Raw genomic sequence first — 16930 nt, 5'->3', positions numbered from 1 at the left:
GCACCCTGTTTCCTTCTTTGTCACTGAGAGTTAGCAATGTCAAAAGTAAAAAATAATCTTTCCAGGAGATTAAACTTTTTTTCTTTCCTTAGCCAAAATATAGCCCCAAACAGTACATACGTAACTAATACCTAACTAATTTGCCAACTATGTCACCACTTGGTGCACTTAAGGAGAAGAAAACCCTAGAAGCAATAATCTCGGGCTGAGGTATGGCAGGAACCTCTGTTAGTTCACAGTCTCCTAGATCTCCCAGTTCTTGCCGGAAAGCTCATGAAGTTTCCTCCCAGGGTCAGCCTGTCCTGCCTCCACAGCCACAGCGAGGCTTCCCTGTGGGTCGGCATGCCGCTGCAGCTGTCTGCCAGCTGTTTTCCTGATAGGCACTGCAGATGGGAGTTTGCTGGTAGTTAAGTCCTGTTTTTGTAATTAAGGGCGGTTCATTATTAGAACTAACATGTGGCAAGTCACACCACAATGAGAACAGAGCGATTGATCTTAAGTGGAGCATGCTTCTCCAGGACAGGGAAGAATGGAGCCTCCTGGCAACTGCAAGAGTTGTTGCTAGGGTCTTTGTGCCCAGGGGCTCTGCCCTCTTCTGTAATGATGTTCACATTTGCAGTTTTCTATCGTCCCGTAATGGAGGCACAATGGCGAGGCATTCTCCAACCCGTGCTTCAAAGGTTCTTATAGGAACTAAAGGAGCTAAGAAATGATTCTTTCCCATTTTAGATCCTTCTCAGATTTTACTGACTGTTCTCTTTTCAAAGCCTTAAGTGTTTTTTTTTTTTTCCTTTTCTTCTTCAAAGTAACTGAACGCCCAGGTTTTGAGTAAAATTTCAAGTATGTCTTTTTGGTAAATTCATTAACAGTATGTGTTTGCATCCTATATGTTATTTCATTTTTGAATTCTTAACTGCTTGTAGAGAAAAACATATATTAATAGGGAAAGACGTAATCCTAAGTTACTGATTTTTAGTTGGCTTCTACATCCCTCACTTTAGATGTGTGATCTTGATACTTCTGTTCTCACTGGTGATTCTGTACCTAGTAAAATGTAATAAAGATGGGATGTCCGATGATGGCTGGAGGAGAACAAAACACAGGAATGAAATTCAGGAGAGGGCTGCAGTGTTCCACATCTTAGAGCAGATACTGTTCTTGGGGAAGATGTGTATGAGGAAGCCAAGAGGAGGGCACAGGTTAATGTTTATTCCCTAACACACGCTCCAGAGTCCTTCTAATGCAATCATTGGAGGGTGTAAGAGAGCACAGAGACCCACAGGCACAGGGCTGACAGTCACAGAATATTGTCCACAGCTGCCTTGCCCTTCAGCCCACACTTGATGCAATAGCAGACCACCACCAGCCCAAAAACAACTGGCATGACAAACAGGTCCTGTGACTGAAAAGTCCCAAGTGACTTAGAAACATTTTAAAGGCTCATTGAATAATTTAAGGCCTGTCTCATCTCCCATGGGACGTGTTTCAGAGTAATAAAGAAAAATGAAAGGGGCCTATGATACTGGGGCTTATATGAGAAAAAAGTAATTACAGACTCAGCGTTCGTGATATACATATGGATCTGAAATATGTTGAGTGGGAGTGTTTATCGCACAATACCTTTTGACTTAAAACTCTCTAAAAATTAGTGTAGATCCAGCTACCAGTGTTGAAAGGACGAGTCAGTTCTAAACTCAAAACATCATAGTAATTGAATAATTGGGCTACCTCAACCCACTGAGAATTTGCAGGAACATCATCTTTTTCATTGTCTTAAGCCATAATTTTATAGAAACTGGTTCAAAAATACTTCTGTCCTCTTGAAAAAAAAATGCATTTCGCTCTTTTCTTTGTCATTAAATATATTAGTTCTTCTGGCAATTTCTTTTACCCCTACCTCCCTTCCCCAGGAAAATGAGCAATTTCATTGTGCCTGAAACATTCCAATGGACAAGTACAAATTATATATATTCAGTGATTAAATGCAACAGTAGAACACTAATAGATCGTATCTGTATCATATTGTATTTCAGGACTCAACAATTAAATAATAGAAAGGCACTCCAGAAAATATGTCTACAGCTCATTTGTTTCAGATGATAATCCATAATGCGATTAATTGCTGTAGGAAGATCACTATTAATGATATGACTTGTAAAATTCATTTAAGCTTATGTTGCTTCCTTAGCTATGTTCTTGGCAGTTGAACTTGGCAGTATTTGGCCTTTTCTATCAAGTTCTGCCTAAGCAAGAAAAGTGCACATATACAAACAAACACACACACACAAACATGCATGCACATCACACACACGCATATTAATTATGGCATAATAGCAGAAAATATTAAACTCTTTAATAATGGAAAATAACATATAATGGTCAGAAGCAAAAGACATGTGTTTTTTTTTCTTTTCTAGGGAGTCAAGGGCACAAAAAAGGGGCACGGACGCCAAAGGCGCCCAAGCAGGGCGGCATGAACTGGGCAGACTTGCTTCCCCCTCCCCCTGCGCATCCACCCCCACACAGCAACAGTGAAGAATACAGCATGTCCATGGATGAAAGGTAAGGATGCTGCCATGGTAAGAGGTACAGTATGCGTGCTTCAGAGCAGAAGAGTCAGGGTTCACCTGTATTGCCCAAAAGAAACTCATTCCTCATGTTCACAAACACCAGTCTCTAAACTAAACAGCAGGGCTTAATAGCCCTTCTCAGGGAAGTCTCAAATATAAAGTAAGGTTTAAGAAACTTTCTTAGTAGCTAAATATTAAATGTGCATAATATTTATATTATATTATACATGTGATATATATGTATCTAAGGCTGTCTCAAATATGAATCAATTTTTAGGAAGCTTCTTTATTATACCTATTATATACATACATGTACATGGGTGTATCTAATTACTTATGTATATATATGCCTGTATGCACATATTAAAATAATGTATATAATAGCTTGACAGTGATAGTGCATGTCTTTAATACCAATACTTAAGATTAACAAAAAAAATAATGTGTGTACATGTAAATTCATACATAGAATCATATATACAAGATTTCATGGCATCTCAAATGCATTCATACACTCACAGAGCCACTGAAGTCAGTGTTCTAACATATTATGTGATGTTAATCCCATAAGATTATAATGTGATGGGAAACCCCACCAACAGTGTGTTCATTGTACCTTTTCTACTTTCCTTGTCTTTGCAAACACAACTACTGTGCGATGTGTTTTTTATATCTTCTATATTAAGTACAATGATTGGCTGTAGGGCTAAGAAGTGGACTGTTCCATCCAGGTTTGTGAAAGCGAATTGTGGGATGTTTGTGTCATGATGAGGTTCTCTCACACACATGGATTTCTTAGCACACATCCCTGCCATAAGCGATGTCTAAGGCTGGGTGTGGTGGCACACGCCCGTAATCCCTGTACTCGGGGAGGCAGAGGCAGATGCATCTCTGTGAGTTCGAGGCCAGCCAGGTTTACAAAGCGAGGCCAGGACAGCCAGGACTACAAGAGAAACTCTGTCTGGAAAACAAAACAAACAAACAAACAAAAAGTGATGCCTGGGGGTGTCGGAACGTCTTTGTCCCATGTTACATTTTCCTAATACAGTTGCATCAATCTATACAACTCATGGTATGCTGGAAAACACTCTTTCTTTGTGTGTTTTCCAGTGTAATAGATATTATTACATTGTGCTCCAAGCAGTTTATTTAGAAATTTAAATTTTTCAGGACTGATTCTCAAAGTAGCTAATAAGTATAAATAAACCACATGGTGAAATTTAGGGAGTGTGTATACTGTTTCCCATTTCCTCAAATCTGTCACTGGACATAGTATACCAGACAAAATAAAAAGCTGGCTCGCCAGCAACATCAAAGGAGAACTCCCCTAACAGAGAATAAACACCCCAAAACAGAAAATATAGTCTGTTCAGCGACTAAAAATAACAGAAACAAGGCTTCGTTAGTTTATTGTCCACTAAAAAAAGGCTCTAGCAGTTTCAGCTCTGCTTACAAAGAAGTCCCCATCTTTCTGTTGTCTGATAGTATTTAAAATGTGTTTTAAGTAAAGTTCTTATCCAGAAGATGCTCATAGGTCATTCTCCTGACCCAGAGCTGCAGTGCTGATGTGTCTCAGTTACTGCATATGGGTGCCCAGAGGAAGTAGGAAGGGATTCCTGACAGCCCCACAACCATGTTTTTTTGTCAGTGCATGCTCTTATTTTATGCGCACTTTATTTAAAATACCTTAGTTGACATCTGTTCTTCTTCCATAACATGAAGCTTCTAGCCAACAGTACTGGATCATTTCTGAGCACATTCACCTCTAAGGGCATAAGGCCCATCAGAGCCATCCTTAGTCTCCTTGGATTTCAGCACTTCCATTGGGTGTCATGATAAACAGGAAAATAACCAGTAGGATGCAAACATCAAAAGAAAAGAAAAGAAAAAAAAGAAAGAAGCTTGAAACTATGAAAACAGTCAGAAGGGTGACTGTCGAGGGCAGAAACATGAGCTCCCGAAGTAAATTTTATTTATTTATTTTTATTTTATTTTTTACCACAGCTGGGAACATACGTGGCAGGTGGCTAGGTTTTGGCCTCTGTGCAGATACGGGAATGACCATGAAACCATGAAAATGTCACCAAGACTGATCTTGTGGTGACATATAAATTTTACTGAGTCAGTAAATTTGCAGGCAACAGAGTGTGCAAGTAACAAAGAGCAGCTCAGCTGTTGTTCTTAAATGTTTATTGTCCCAGAGATTTTAATACAATAGTTACTGCTTAGTACAAGAATACACACAGAGGCGCGCGCGCGCACGCACACACACACACACACACACACACACACACACATACACACTATTAACATGAAGTTGATATGAAGAAAGCAAAAACAAAGCAAAACTTTTAGGCGTTCCAATGGCACCCCAAGGGGGATGATTTTGAAGGAGAAGAATGAATGCTTCCTGATCAAATGGCAGTTGTTCTTAACCTTGACACATGAGAAGGTTCTGGATGAAGAACAGGGCTTTATGGACTCTGGGACCACACAGAGATGCGGACTCCTGGAGAGCTAACAGGAATCACATGCAAGGGAGTGAGAGGAAGCTGGAGAAGCAGATGTAAACCAGATTGTGCAGATACTTGAGTGTCTTGCCTTGGCGTTTCTTTTTTTTTTTTTTTTTTTTCCTTCTTCTTCTTTTATTGTTTAAGCAATGAAAGAATCATTTATTGCTTTGGAATAAGTGAAGGATCTGTGTGAGTGGTGTACAAAGAATTTTCCAAACTTGGAACAACTTGAAGATACTGGAAAAAAAAAAAAAGAGTGATCAGAAACAAAGAGAAAAATTGAAAGGTTAACACAGTGGGACGTAGGACAGGCACAAGCAAGGGACTAGACTCTAGAGTTTTCACAAAGAGAATGGAGAAAAGGCGCAGAGTGGTTTAATGCAGAAGAGAGAAAATAATAAGAATACTCTAAGACTTTAGATATGAGAACAAATTACTGTGCTTCTTGAGAATAAAGGAAACATAGACAAGAGGGGCAATGGAGAACTTGCTAGGATTAAAAAATGTATCTCAAACTAATGCACCAACCAAGGACATTGCAAGCAGGGAACCTAGACACCCTGTTGAGATGTAGCTGATGGGCTGTCTAGGTGTAAGGTGGGGAAGGAAGCAGGGGAGGCCCTGTGGGAACACCGAGGAAGAGGATGCAGGCTATCCAGATGAGACCTGATAGGCTGTGGTCAGACAGTGGGGGAGGAGGACCCCACCTATCAGAGGTCTAGGGGAGGGGAATAGGGCCGAAGAGGGACGTAGGGTACTGTAGGAACAGGAATATAAGAGTGAGTGGATTATAATTGGGATGTAATGTGAATAAAATATAATAAAATATAGTTTTAAAAAGTGAAATGAATACACAAATGTCTCCAGTGTTTGAGTGTCAGCTCTTCTGCTTGAGGGAAGCAAAAGACATAGTAGAACACAAGTAAAGAGAAAGCAAATAAAAGCAGCTCTGGCGGTGCATGCCCGCAATCCCAGCAGTCGGGAGGCTGAGGCCAGTTTGTGGGACTGAGGCTAACCTGGACTCTAACACAAGACCTGGTGTCTCTGAAATAGAAGAAGGAAAAACAAAGGGAGAGAGAGCAAGAAAAAGAAGCATGCAATTTATACAGTATGATCGCTCCCGGCCATTGTAATGAATAAGTGTGCCCTTCTGCAGGAAGAGAAAGAGCTTGCCTTTCCTGTCTGCATCTTGAGGTCCAGCGTAACTCTCTATTTGGGAAAAGAAGCCATTTGATTTTACATTCAAAATCCCAACCAACCAGTCTTGTGTCCAACTAAAGAAATAATACTTCATTGCCGTGTCAAAGGAAAGATGGGTGGTGCTGGACTGAATAAGTTGAGTTCCAGCCTTTGAAAAGATTCCTCTCGGTTGAGGACCTTACCTTGGGTCATGTGCGGTGCCTTTTCAATCTTTGTCTAAAGCTCCTAGGGAGTGACAGAGCTGGAATGTTCCAAATGCACTGGGGACGCACTAAAACAACTGCGCAAGGCTATTTCCCACTGTATGACTTCTCAGCCCCTATTGTGTGTTCTGATACCTTCTAACAATGAGCTGTTTCCTAACAATACTTCGGTAATATGACCCAGAAACCTACAGACCTGAAAAAGCAATTCTATGCCAACACTCTCTAATAGCTTACTGCACGTTCCTGTGTTTTGTTGTAGCTATGACCAAGAGATGCCATGTCCTGTGCCACCTGCAAGGATGTATTTACAACAGGATGAGTTGGAAGAAGAAGAAGATGAGAGAGGCCCCACCCCCCCTGTTCGGGGGGCAGCTTCTTCTCCAGCAGCCGTGTCGTACAGCCACCAGTCCACCGCCACTCTCACCCCGTCTCCCCAGGAAGAGCTCCAGCCCATGTTACAGGATTGTCCAGAGGACATGGGCCACATGCCCCACCAAGCAGACAGGAGGTAACGTTCTCATTGACTACTTCTGTGGCCAGTCAGAATTCTGACTCCTCAGAGATAGCTGTTGAATGTTGTGTCAGGACACAATCTTTGAGTCCACATGAGCATTTTTTTTTTCGAGCTACCAGCTCATACAGTTAATGGACATACCAACTAATACTGTTGACTGTCACGTTAGCTGAATTGGACCCCCATGAACTAGAAGCCAGAAAATAATGTGGACCTAAACATTAAACCTCTTATGACAGTTTTGTTCATAAGCGTCTGTCTCATGCAAATCCTATGTTCTTGACAGTGAGTGGTTTGTGCTATGGCCTTTCCTTTGTGTGGACAAGATGCATCTTTAGTCTGTGAGGAAAAAAAAACAGTTTTCTCCTGTCATTTTAAATCTGGCAAATTATCATTTATACAGAGTTGGTATATTTATTTTATGATGACTCCAGATATCATAATTTTAGTATAAAAGTTATGCTGGAATATCTCTGTCCAGGTCACCAACAGCACACGTGTGTTTAAGTGTGCATGTCAGTGTGTGCGGGCCTCTTTAATCTATTGAACTGCCACAGCAATCCATTTTATTGCATACAATGACTATGTATGTATGTCGTTTCTAGCAGATAAAACCTATTACTGAGTTGTGTTAGCTTTTCTCATTGTTGATGATTTTGTTTGTACTGTTTTATTGCCCTTGACACATTATATTATATATCTATTGCTTTCCTGATTCCTAATATCCTTTGAAACTGAACACTTTATTTTCCTCAGAAGATTTTTCCCTCAGTATTCTTGAATAAAAAAATCAAGCATATTCTGCATGAATTTTACCCTGTAGATTGAAACACAATTTGCAGTGCTTACTAAGTATCGTAAGAAGTTATTAGGAAATTTAAATCACATGCTCTCTCTAAAGAGGGAATTTTTAAACCTTCTTATGTGTGATGAGGTCTCTCTCTGTGCAGAACTGGGTGGCTATATATTTAAAATTAATAGTATTAATCCTTGCAACTGTATGAAGATTGAGAACAAATAAGGCATCTCTTTTCCCTATTAAGGTCACAGAGCATCTCTGCTATTCTTATTAAAAGCAAATGAGACGCTAATAGACACTATTAGACTCTGAAATACCTCAGCATTCTTTCATTCTCTAAAATTACCTAAATTTCCTGTTGCCTAACTACACCCCTCTGGGTTGCTAGTAGAACCACTGTGTTCCAAACTAGTCTACAGCCTTTTTATTTCTTTGTTGTTGTTGGTAGTGGTGGTTTATTAGTTTACTCTGATATATATATATATCATTCATATATTCATATATATATATATATATATATATATATATATATATATATATATATATTATGAGGCAGGGCTTCTGTGTATGGCTCAGACTGGCCTTGAACCTGTGATGACTCTCCAGCCTTGCCCTTCCTAGTACAGGAGTTACAGCTGTGGGCCATCACACCCGACTCCTGCTAGCCTACCTGCTGTCTCCCGTACGTAATCCTTTCCACATTCCTCTGAACAAAAGTGCGTTCAGTTTCTGCTATCCTGACCTTGAATTCCTGTCCTCTTCCAATCTTTGTCTTCACTGATAACTCTCTGGCTTGAAAAGTACCTTCTCCTTAACTCTACCTTCTTGTTCCATGGGGTCCTGTCTGCTATGTCCCAAACACACACACACACACACACACACACACACACACACACACACACACACACACATACACGCACGCACGCACACACGCATGCTCACATGCATGCACTGACAGTTGTTTACTGTGGTTTAACTTCTACCTTCTAGGTTCCTATTCAGCCTGCATCTGGGCTTATACTATTTTGCACATTGATCTGCCTCGCACTCTTTAATCCCTCTCAAGCTTCCTGCAGTGATAGCATTTTATGAGTTGTTCTGCGAATCAAACAGATAATGTATGGTAAGTGTCTGGGACAGGGTATTTTCAACAAATGGTATTTTCATCTTATTAATTGATTTACCCAGCACTTATATTCTGATAGCTCTCAAATGTATTTAAGCCATCCTGATGTTCTTCCTGAGTACCATAGTATTTTCATGTGTCTCTTGTGTTTCCATGGCTCTGTCGAGCCACAGAGATGCACTGTGACCTTAATAGGGAAAAGAGATGCCTTATCTTATCAACCACATTATTTCAGGCAATGTGTGAAAATATATCTAAGGAAATATGCAAAACTAAAACAAAACCCTCTGTCCTTGTGATGATCCTGCTATTTATCCTCTGTTTTCATATTATTCCACAAGTTCAGTTATTTGTCTGTCTCCTTTAATGATAACTCCAAATTAGCTCTAGACATTTTTTTTTCCCTTTGTGGTTTCCCTCTCTACAGCTGCCTGTGCAAGAATTCAGCCCAAATGCAAACAAAAGCAAGGCAAACAAACCAAACGCTTCAAAACGCCCTAACAGCCTTGAAATGATCCTCCCCTCTCTGTCTCTTCCGTTTTCCTCCCACCTCATCCTTCTGGATGTTTCTCCCAGAGAGTCAGCCTTTCCAGCCCAGCACAGTGTTCGTGGCGCTCAGGTCTCCCGTTTGCTCACCTCTCTTCAGTCTCTGAACACCCCCGCTTTTCAACTCACTCTGTTTGAAATTCCCTGATTATATCTTAAGGTCACAGCACAGGCCTGTTATTTTACTACCTGGCAAGTGTTTCTCGTTCTTGCAAGTCTGGCTGCTCCCCCTCCAAAGCTGTCCTCTCATTGCCTGGGAAAACCCAAGCAACTTTTCCTCCCCATTTTTTTTTCTTTAATTGTTCTTTTTTTTTTTTTTTGAGATTATAATAATTATATAATTTCTCCTTCCCTTCTTCCCTTGAAATCCTCCCATATACTCCTTCTTGCTCAATTGCAAATTCATGTCGCCTTCTTCTAGTACTTGTTACATGTGTGTGTATACATATATATATACATATATACATGTGTGTATGTATGTGTATATATATATATATATATATATATATATATATATATATATATATATATATATTCTGCTCCCAGCATTCCATAACTTCCTGTATTTCTCTGTGTAGGGTTGAAGCCTCTTCAGCTTTCCCAGTCCATGTGAGCATGTCTGTTGGTATCCGCCTTGTTCAGCTCCTGTTTAGGCAGTTATGTTGGTATGACATGGATGTAGCATTTCTAGCAAACACAATCTCACAGGAAACTCCCTGGTCCTCTGGTTCCTATATTCTTTTAGCCTTTTCTGCTATGATGCTTTCTACGAGGCTCTATTCACACCTCTGCTATTGTACTAATGGTGTTACTTGTGGCTTTGGCATTTGTATCAGTTCCTCCATTTGAACTAAAAGCTCTTTGAGAAGAGACCTCCAGCATGTTTGAATTTCTCAGTACTCTTTCCACTACTTGACAAACAAAGCGTTTATAGGGAAATACATTTAAATATGTGAACTTGCAATCGATTTCATTGTACTCAAAGGCTTTTGAACTATTTGGTTCAACATGAAGGTATATAAACTTGACTTCTCAGACTAGACGCTAGACACTGATAAAGTCAAAGAAAACACATTTTGAAAAAAAGAGCTCCTGGGGCTGGAGAGAGAGCTCAGAGGTTAAGAGCACTGTCTGTTCTTCCAAAGGTCTGTGTTCAATTCCCAGCAACCACATGGTGGCTCATAACCATCTATAGTTAGATCTGGTGCTCTCTTCTGGCATGCAGGTACACCATGCTGTATAAATAATAAATAAATCTTTTTTTTAAAAAAAAAAAGAAAAATTAAGAGCTCTTGTTGCTTTTTGTTACAAACATTCTGTATGTTTATTATAGAATGTTTTTGAATTAAAGATCTATTTTTTTGGCAATATAGAAAACATAAAAGTGCCAATAGTCAGATAATCAGGTTAAGAGGTTCAGGTAAGGAGGTAAGGAGGAAGGAGTTGGAGGAAGGAAAAGGAAGAGAAAATGATGCAATTATCTTATAGTCTCAAAAAATAAGATAGGGACACAAAAAAGAGCCTCATACGCCTTTGTCTCTGCATGTTTTCACATTGCTTTGAGAGCACCATCTGTTAGCCTCCTTGTAAAAGCTGCTGTTTCCATTGCAGTGTGTTTTCCACACTGATCATCTTTAGCGTAGATATTTGTGTTAAATGTATCTTATAAATTATTTAACCTGTCCCCTAATGATGGCGCTTACATTGTATCTGCCTTTCAATGAGTGAACAATGCTGGGAGTCTCATCTGGAGTTAAATCTTAAATGCAGCCACTTCTTCCTTTGCCTGTTCCAATGTGTGTCTGTCTAACAGATGTGTTGTGTTTTGCATCACCCTGCTACCTTATTGATGTAGCACTCATTAGGGATAGTTATTTCTCTACAGATCTCATTTTAATCCAAGTACACCCACTTATCCAAGTACTTGTTTTCCTCAAAATTTTTACTACCTACATGTCACTCTGCCATGCTACTACAAGTTGTATGCAAGACGCCAGTCTTAATGTACTTTCTTTCTTCTGGCAGCCATTCTCCCTTGACTATATTGTAGACATGTCCACTAAATGGTCTTATTGCTGCTGGGGTATTTTTATAAAAGTTCAGATTGCTTAAGAACATTCAGTAGCATCCCATGACCCTTAAAATAGAGACAAAATTCCCCCAGGAAAGCAGTCAGGACCTCTTATGACTAGTACTTCAGTAACTTCCTCCTTCCCCGTTGTCACTGCGTTGGTTGTCATCATTAAGATTCTTTTACTTCAGGAATGAACGCTATTCTTGTTCACCCCAAGATCACTGCATGGTCTAAACCATCCTCCTAAGACATCATTGTGTTCCCCCCCTTTGACCTGGTACCTATGTATCCTTTACATTCAAGAAAGAATGCCAAATCCTCTTTGCCTGTTATCTCAATATGGATTTAGATAGTTTGGGTCCTACACAACCTCTGTCCTAAGAGCTCCTTATTGATGCACTATCTCTAGGCATATGATTTATTGTTTGCATCTTCCAAGCTTGTTTGGACTGTCATATCTATTTTATTCACCAGAATTCATAACATAATGCTGAAGTTCCTTCTTCTCTTCCTGTCTAACAAGCTTCTCTAAAATTTGGTAACCTGGCACAACCATTTTATATTGTTTACAAGTCAGGAACTCTGAAGACATTCATGTGGCTTCTCCATCTCAATTCAGCTGTTGGGACTGGATGCTCTCCTGCCAAGTGACTTGCTTCTCAACTCGTGTCCAGGATGTTCCAGGGCTCTGTGGCTCCCCTCTGTTGCCATTTAGTCTTGTCTTGCAGGCTCTCGCCCCACAGACCAGGTCTCTTATAACATAGAGTATCAGGAAGTCAACACTTCTCAGATGGCAACTGGCTTTCAAAGCAAGGCAAGAAAGCTGTCAGGCCAAGTAGGGACCATACTCAGAACCGGGGCAAATCCTTAACCTCTGCTATACTGTATTATTCAAAGAACTCTCAAGACCTACTTGCTGATGGGAGATTAACTGACTCTCATTTTTGAATAACATTTGCAATAGGAAGTATCATTAGGGTACTATTAAAAAACACAGCCTTAAATATACACATATTTAACCTATATTTGTTGACTTTGATTTAAAATCATTCTGTATCTAAAATATAAAGTGTTTCTCTAATTTTTTACTGGTAATATTCTCATTGATTTGAATATCTAGCATATTTATAATAGGTATAGTAAATCTTTATATATGGGAGCATATATAAATACTATGCTATATATTAAGAAAAGTTTAGAAGTCAACGCATTATAACACTATGACATTTAGTGAGATTTAGTGAGTGTAAAGGTCACATTGTTGGGCTGAGGAGATAGTTTCCTTGGTAAAGTTCTTACCTTGTGCAAACATCTTCAGAGCCTATGTAAAACTAAGCCAGGTACTATCCTGTCTCTTACTATCCTGTCCCTGTAGAGGAGGGATTCTCAACCTGTGGGTCACTACCCATTTGGAGATAAAATGACCTTTTCACAGGGAGTCATCTAAAACCATCTCAAAACACAGATATTTACATTACAATTCCAAACAGTAGAAAAATTACAGTTATGAAGTAGGCACAAAAGTAATTTTATGGTTATAGGTTCCCTACACCATGAGGAAAGTGCATTAAAGGGTCACAGCTTTAGGAAGGTTGAGAACCACTGCTGTAGAGGCAGAGCCATGATGATTCCTGACCAACTGGAGTAGCCTTTTGTGAAAGACTTCAACCCAGTGAGAGACTCTCATAAACTCCTGAGGAACAATACCAAAGACTGCCATCTGGCCACTGTGCCTGTATGTGTACACACACACACACACACACACTCATCACAACTTGAATTACAAATATTACAACTTCTCCAATGAATTTCCAAGACACTTCATTTACATCTAAAACTCAGTAAAATGGCTGATTAATATAGTAGGAATCTCCATATCTCCATATTTTTAGTCAGTTACAATAAAACCAATGTGTTTAAACTTTGTTCACATCAGCTGTTTCAAAAGGTATAAATGGATGTTGCCTTGCCGGAGTTCATATTTAGCAAAAATGTCCTGAATGATAAAAATAACATTCACATATGGGCTAGGAAATTTACTTGTATTTTTAATACAAACATCTTTAATTTGTTGTTACTGGGAAGAAAAGAAATTCAAATGACAAAGCAAAATTAAATGTTCTTTTTACAAATAATAAAGAGGAGATAGTTAATTTCACACAACATTTAAGCTATGCTAGTGTTTGAAAAAAAACTCAATGGTTTTCCCTTTGTGTCTTGGATGGTAAGTGCTGAATGGCAAACTGTAGATACACTGCTTTCATAAATTAATGGAATCGCTCCCCTTCCTCTTGAGCATATTTATGGAGGCATCACTTTTGCAGCAGCCTAGAGTGCTGTGAATTGCACACATATACTTTTATATTATTTCACGAGACATTGAAGCCCCTGAGGGGGAGAATCTAGAGAGTTGAGGCTCCTTTGTGATAAGCCCCACTTGAGTGCAGCATCCTGAAATAGCCCTTTGTTTTCCAATAGAATATATTACATATTTCAAACTGTACATGTTTATCACGCATTCCCTGGGATGGCCTTATTTACAGATGGTTTGAATAAATTTTTCTGCCTTTTCTCAGAATCTGCATGGTTTGTAGTTAAAAGCTAGCCCCTGTTTAACAGAAAGGGATTTTTACTCTCCAGAAGGTGAAGTCTGTGAGCACAATATTGGCATTCTCTCCCACTGGAGTGAGCCATTCCACAGCAATTTATCGATGGTCAAATAGTCTTTGTGCTAAAAACTCGAGCATGTCTTTAAAAAGAAACAAAAATTGCTTGCTCTTGTGGCTATCCATGCTGACAAAGGCTGTAAATTAACATTTAACATTTTATTATACTCCAAATTAAACAATGGTTGTCCTCCAGTGTGTATAACACATGACACATTGAAGCAATTATCCATTTTAATCTTTTAAATAACTTCAGCTTTGGCACATTTTTTCCTATTTCTTCTGGTGCCACACACACAGATAAATTAAACCCACCCAGAAATGAAAACTAAGCCACTATATTTTATGACTGTGTGTGTATGTATATATGTTTGTGTGTATATATATATATGTAGATACACTAATATGCAAAAATGAACTAAATAATATATGCATTTAATTCTTTGATGTAATGCATTAATTTTCATTTCTTAGAATATGTTTTTTTTAAATATATCCACCTATAAAATGTCTCTCCTTGGCCTATATAAGAAATGGAAGGTTGGGAAGGGGACCTGCTACTATTCTTAGGAGGAAAATGGTAGCCTTGGAAATATGATTTGGTTTAAATTCTGAACTTCATATAAGAACTATAAGAACTTTGAAACCTTTGAATTTCAGTGTGCTTGTATGTAAAATGATAACTTAAGAGCCAAACCAGCAAGTTACAGGAATTAATTAACATTGTAAAACACGGCTAGCCAGTGTCTCAATGAGTTGGTTGTAGTGCTTCGAAATTATTTCTTTCATAGTTTTCAATTTTAAGTAATAAAATAAGTTTATTAAAGTGTCTCCGTTCATTGGGATCAAAAGCAGAAAATAGCTTACTTCAAAGAACTGCCAGACCACCCTATAAATGGTGCTATGTGAACTTAGTTTTCCCTCTTTATGTAGACAGCCAGATCAGAACCTCATTGATTTTGACGATAGGTAGGTTCTGACTACCTCCTGTGTAACTCTGTCTGCTGACTGTTCATTTCAGACCCAGCTCTGTTCATTTAAAACCTTAACCAGGCATTCCCAGACACCCTTTGCAGAGGGCTTTGCTGGCGTGGAATAGTAGCTAGCACCTCTCTGCCACTACTTTTCATCTTTTGTCCTCCTGCCTCTTCCAGTCCTGAGGGAACGGAGAGAGAACACCAGCAGCAAACGCAAACCGCTCTGCTCGAGGGATAGGACTAGACACTGTTCCGACTCTTCCAACTCAATGAGAATCATTGTGATGGAGACGGGATGTCCTGGTGCTAACTCAGCTCACGAACGAGAACTTTGCTCTTAGACAGCGACTTTCCACAGCCTGTAGTCTTTAAACAACTCAGCCACATCTTTGTGTGGATTGGCCCCCATGTGTCATCTGTCCCAGCCTCCCCGTTGTGAGGTCATCAGGTGATGTGCCAAATCCTAATGCCAGCTACCTTGTAACAGAGGGCCTCAGCTGAACAGATTGGTAGGCTGTTCTTCTAAAGAGTGTAGAACTGGATGGGTGGCTCTCACCAGGCATCCTTGATTGCGTAATCTCTTCTACCTGGCTCTGTAAAGAGTCACCAAATGGGAAGACTCCTTTGTCTTCCTTTGCTGTGAGGGGGGCATTCTTCCTTTGTATTCTTCTTCAGTAGGACGACACTCTTTGCATGGTATTGCTTTCCATTAAAGTCCAAACAATCTCAGCCATCTTACATTCACCGTGGATAATAAATAAATAAATAAATAAATAAATAAAAGACTTACTTTTAAATGGAGTTTTTCAAGACTCTGGACAAGTGGCTGGGGACTCGTTATTTATAATTCTGAGTGTGCTACTCCTAGTATCTATTTACTTCATGTTTTGATTCATAACAAATTCCGGGACATCAGAAGAAATATCCTTAACCTTATTGGAAAAGCAAGTGGGTAGATCCACACAAGCTTGAGCGCCAGAAGAGGGTAGAGATGCAGTTAAGGATGAACAGATAGGAAATGTAACACAAAGACGCTGCAGAGTTTAGAGGGAGTTCATAACCTTTAGTGGAACTCATAAGTGATTAAATCAGAGAAAATTGTTCTTGGATCTCATAGCTTTTCTTAATAGAATAAAGTCTAAAAGCAATTATGGCATACGCTGAATGTGTATTTTTTAATCGTATGAAATTTTGCTGAATGTTGTCAAGATGAATGGCTCCATTTGCTCTGAGTGGAAGGTGTACTAATGAAGAAAAGGGAAGAAAAAAATGTGTACAGAACAAACTGTTTCAAGATAAATGTCTCCTGCCGTTAATAATAAGTAACTTGGAAAATTAGAAACTCATTAGGAAAAATATAATGTGCTCCCAAATAAGAATTACCCCTCCCCCTTTTGAGCGAACATAGTTCAGTGAACAAACATGAAAATTAGATAACTAAATATATTTATTTTGACTTAAATAAAAGAATAGACCAGATGTGACACTTACTGTTGCTTGTCAACGGACAGACACCAGAATCATCTGGGTGATAAGCCTATGGGGGCTCTCTTTGAGAGCATCAGTTGAGGTGGAAATCCTCACCCACAATGGTGCTGCCATTCCCTAGCGGAGACACTGCATGGTGTAAGAGCAGCTGGGCAGCAGCGTTCATTCACAGCCCTCTGCCTCCTGATCCCCGGTGCAGTGTCTCCAGCGGCTTCAAGGTCCCGCATCCTTAACTCCCTTGTCTGGCGGAC

The 16930-nt window shown here is 39.5% G+C and overlaps 1 protein-coding gene across 7 annotated transcripts in view; it reads left to right on the top strand.

The window, feature by feature from the left end:
* The window catches only part of ROBO1 (roundabout guidance receptor 1), a 994953-nt gene that overhangs the window by 955477 nt on the left and 22546 nt on the right, over positions 1 to 16930 (top strand). For all 7 annotated transcript variants that reach the window (XM_084802512.1, XM_084802517.1, XM_084802513.1 and 4 more), the window contains 2 exons: positions 2418 to 2562; positions 6749 to 6997. In XM_084802512.1, the coding sequence (XP_084658638.1) occupies positions 2418 to 2562; positions 6749 to 6997 (394 nt within the window). The remainder of the gene's footprint in view (positions 1 to 2417; positions 2563 to 6748; positions 6998 to 16930) is intronic.

This window comes from Acomys minous (assembly GCF_964271855.1).
Source record: "Acomys minous genome assembly, chromosome: 11".
NCBI lineage: Eukaryota > Metazoa > Chordata > Mammalia > Rodentia > Muridae > Acomys > Acomys minous.
This window is presented reverse-complemented; position numbering and strand designations above follow the sequence as displayed.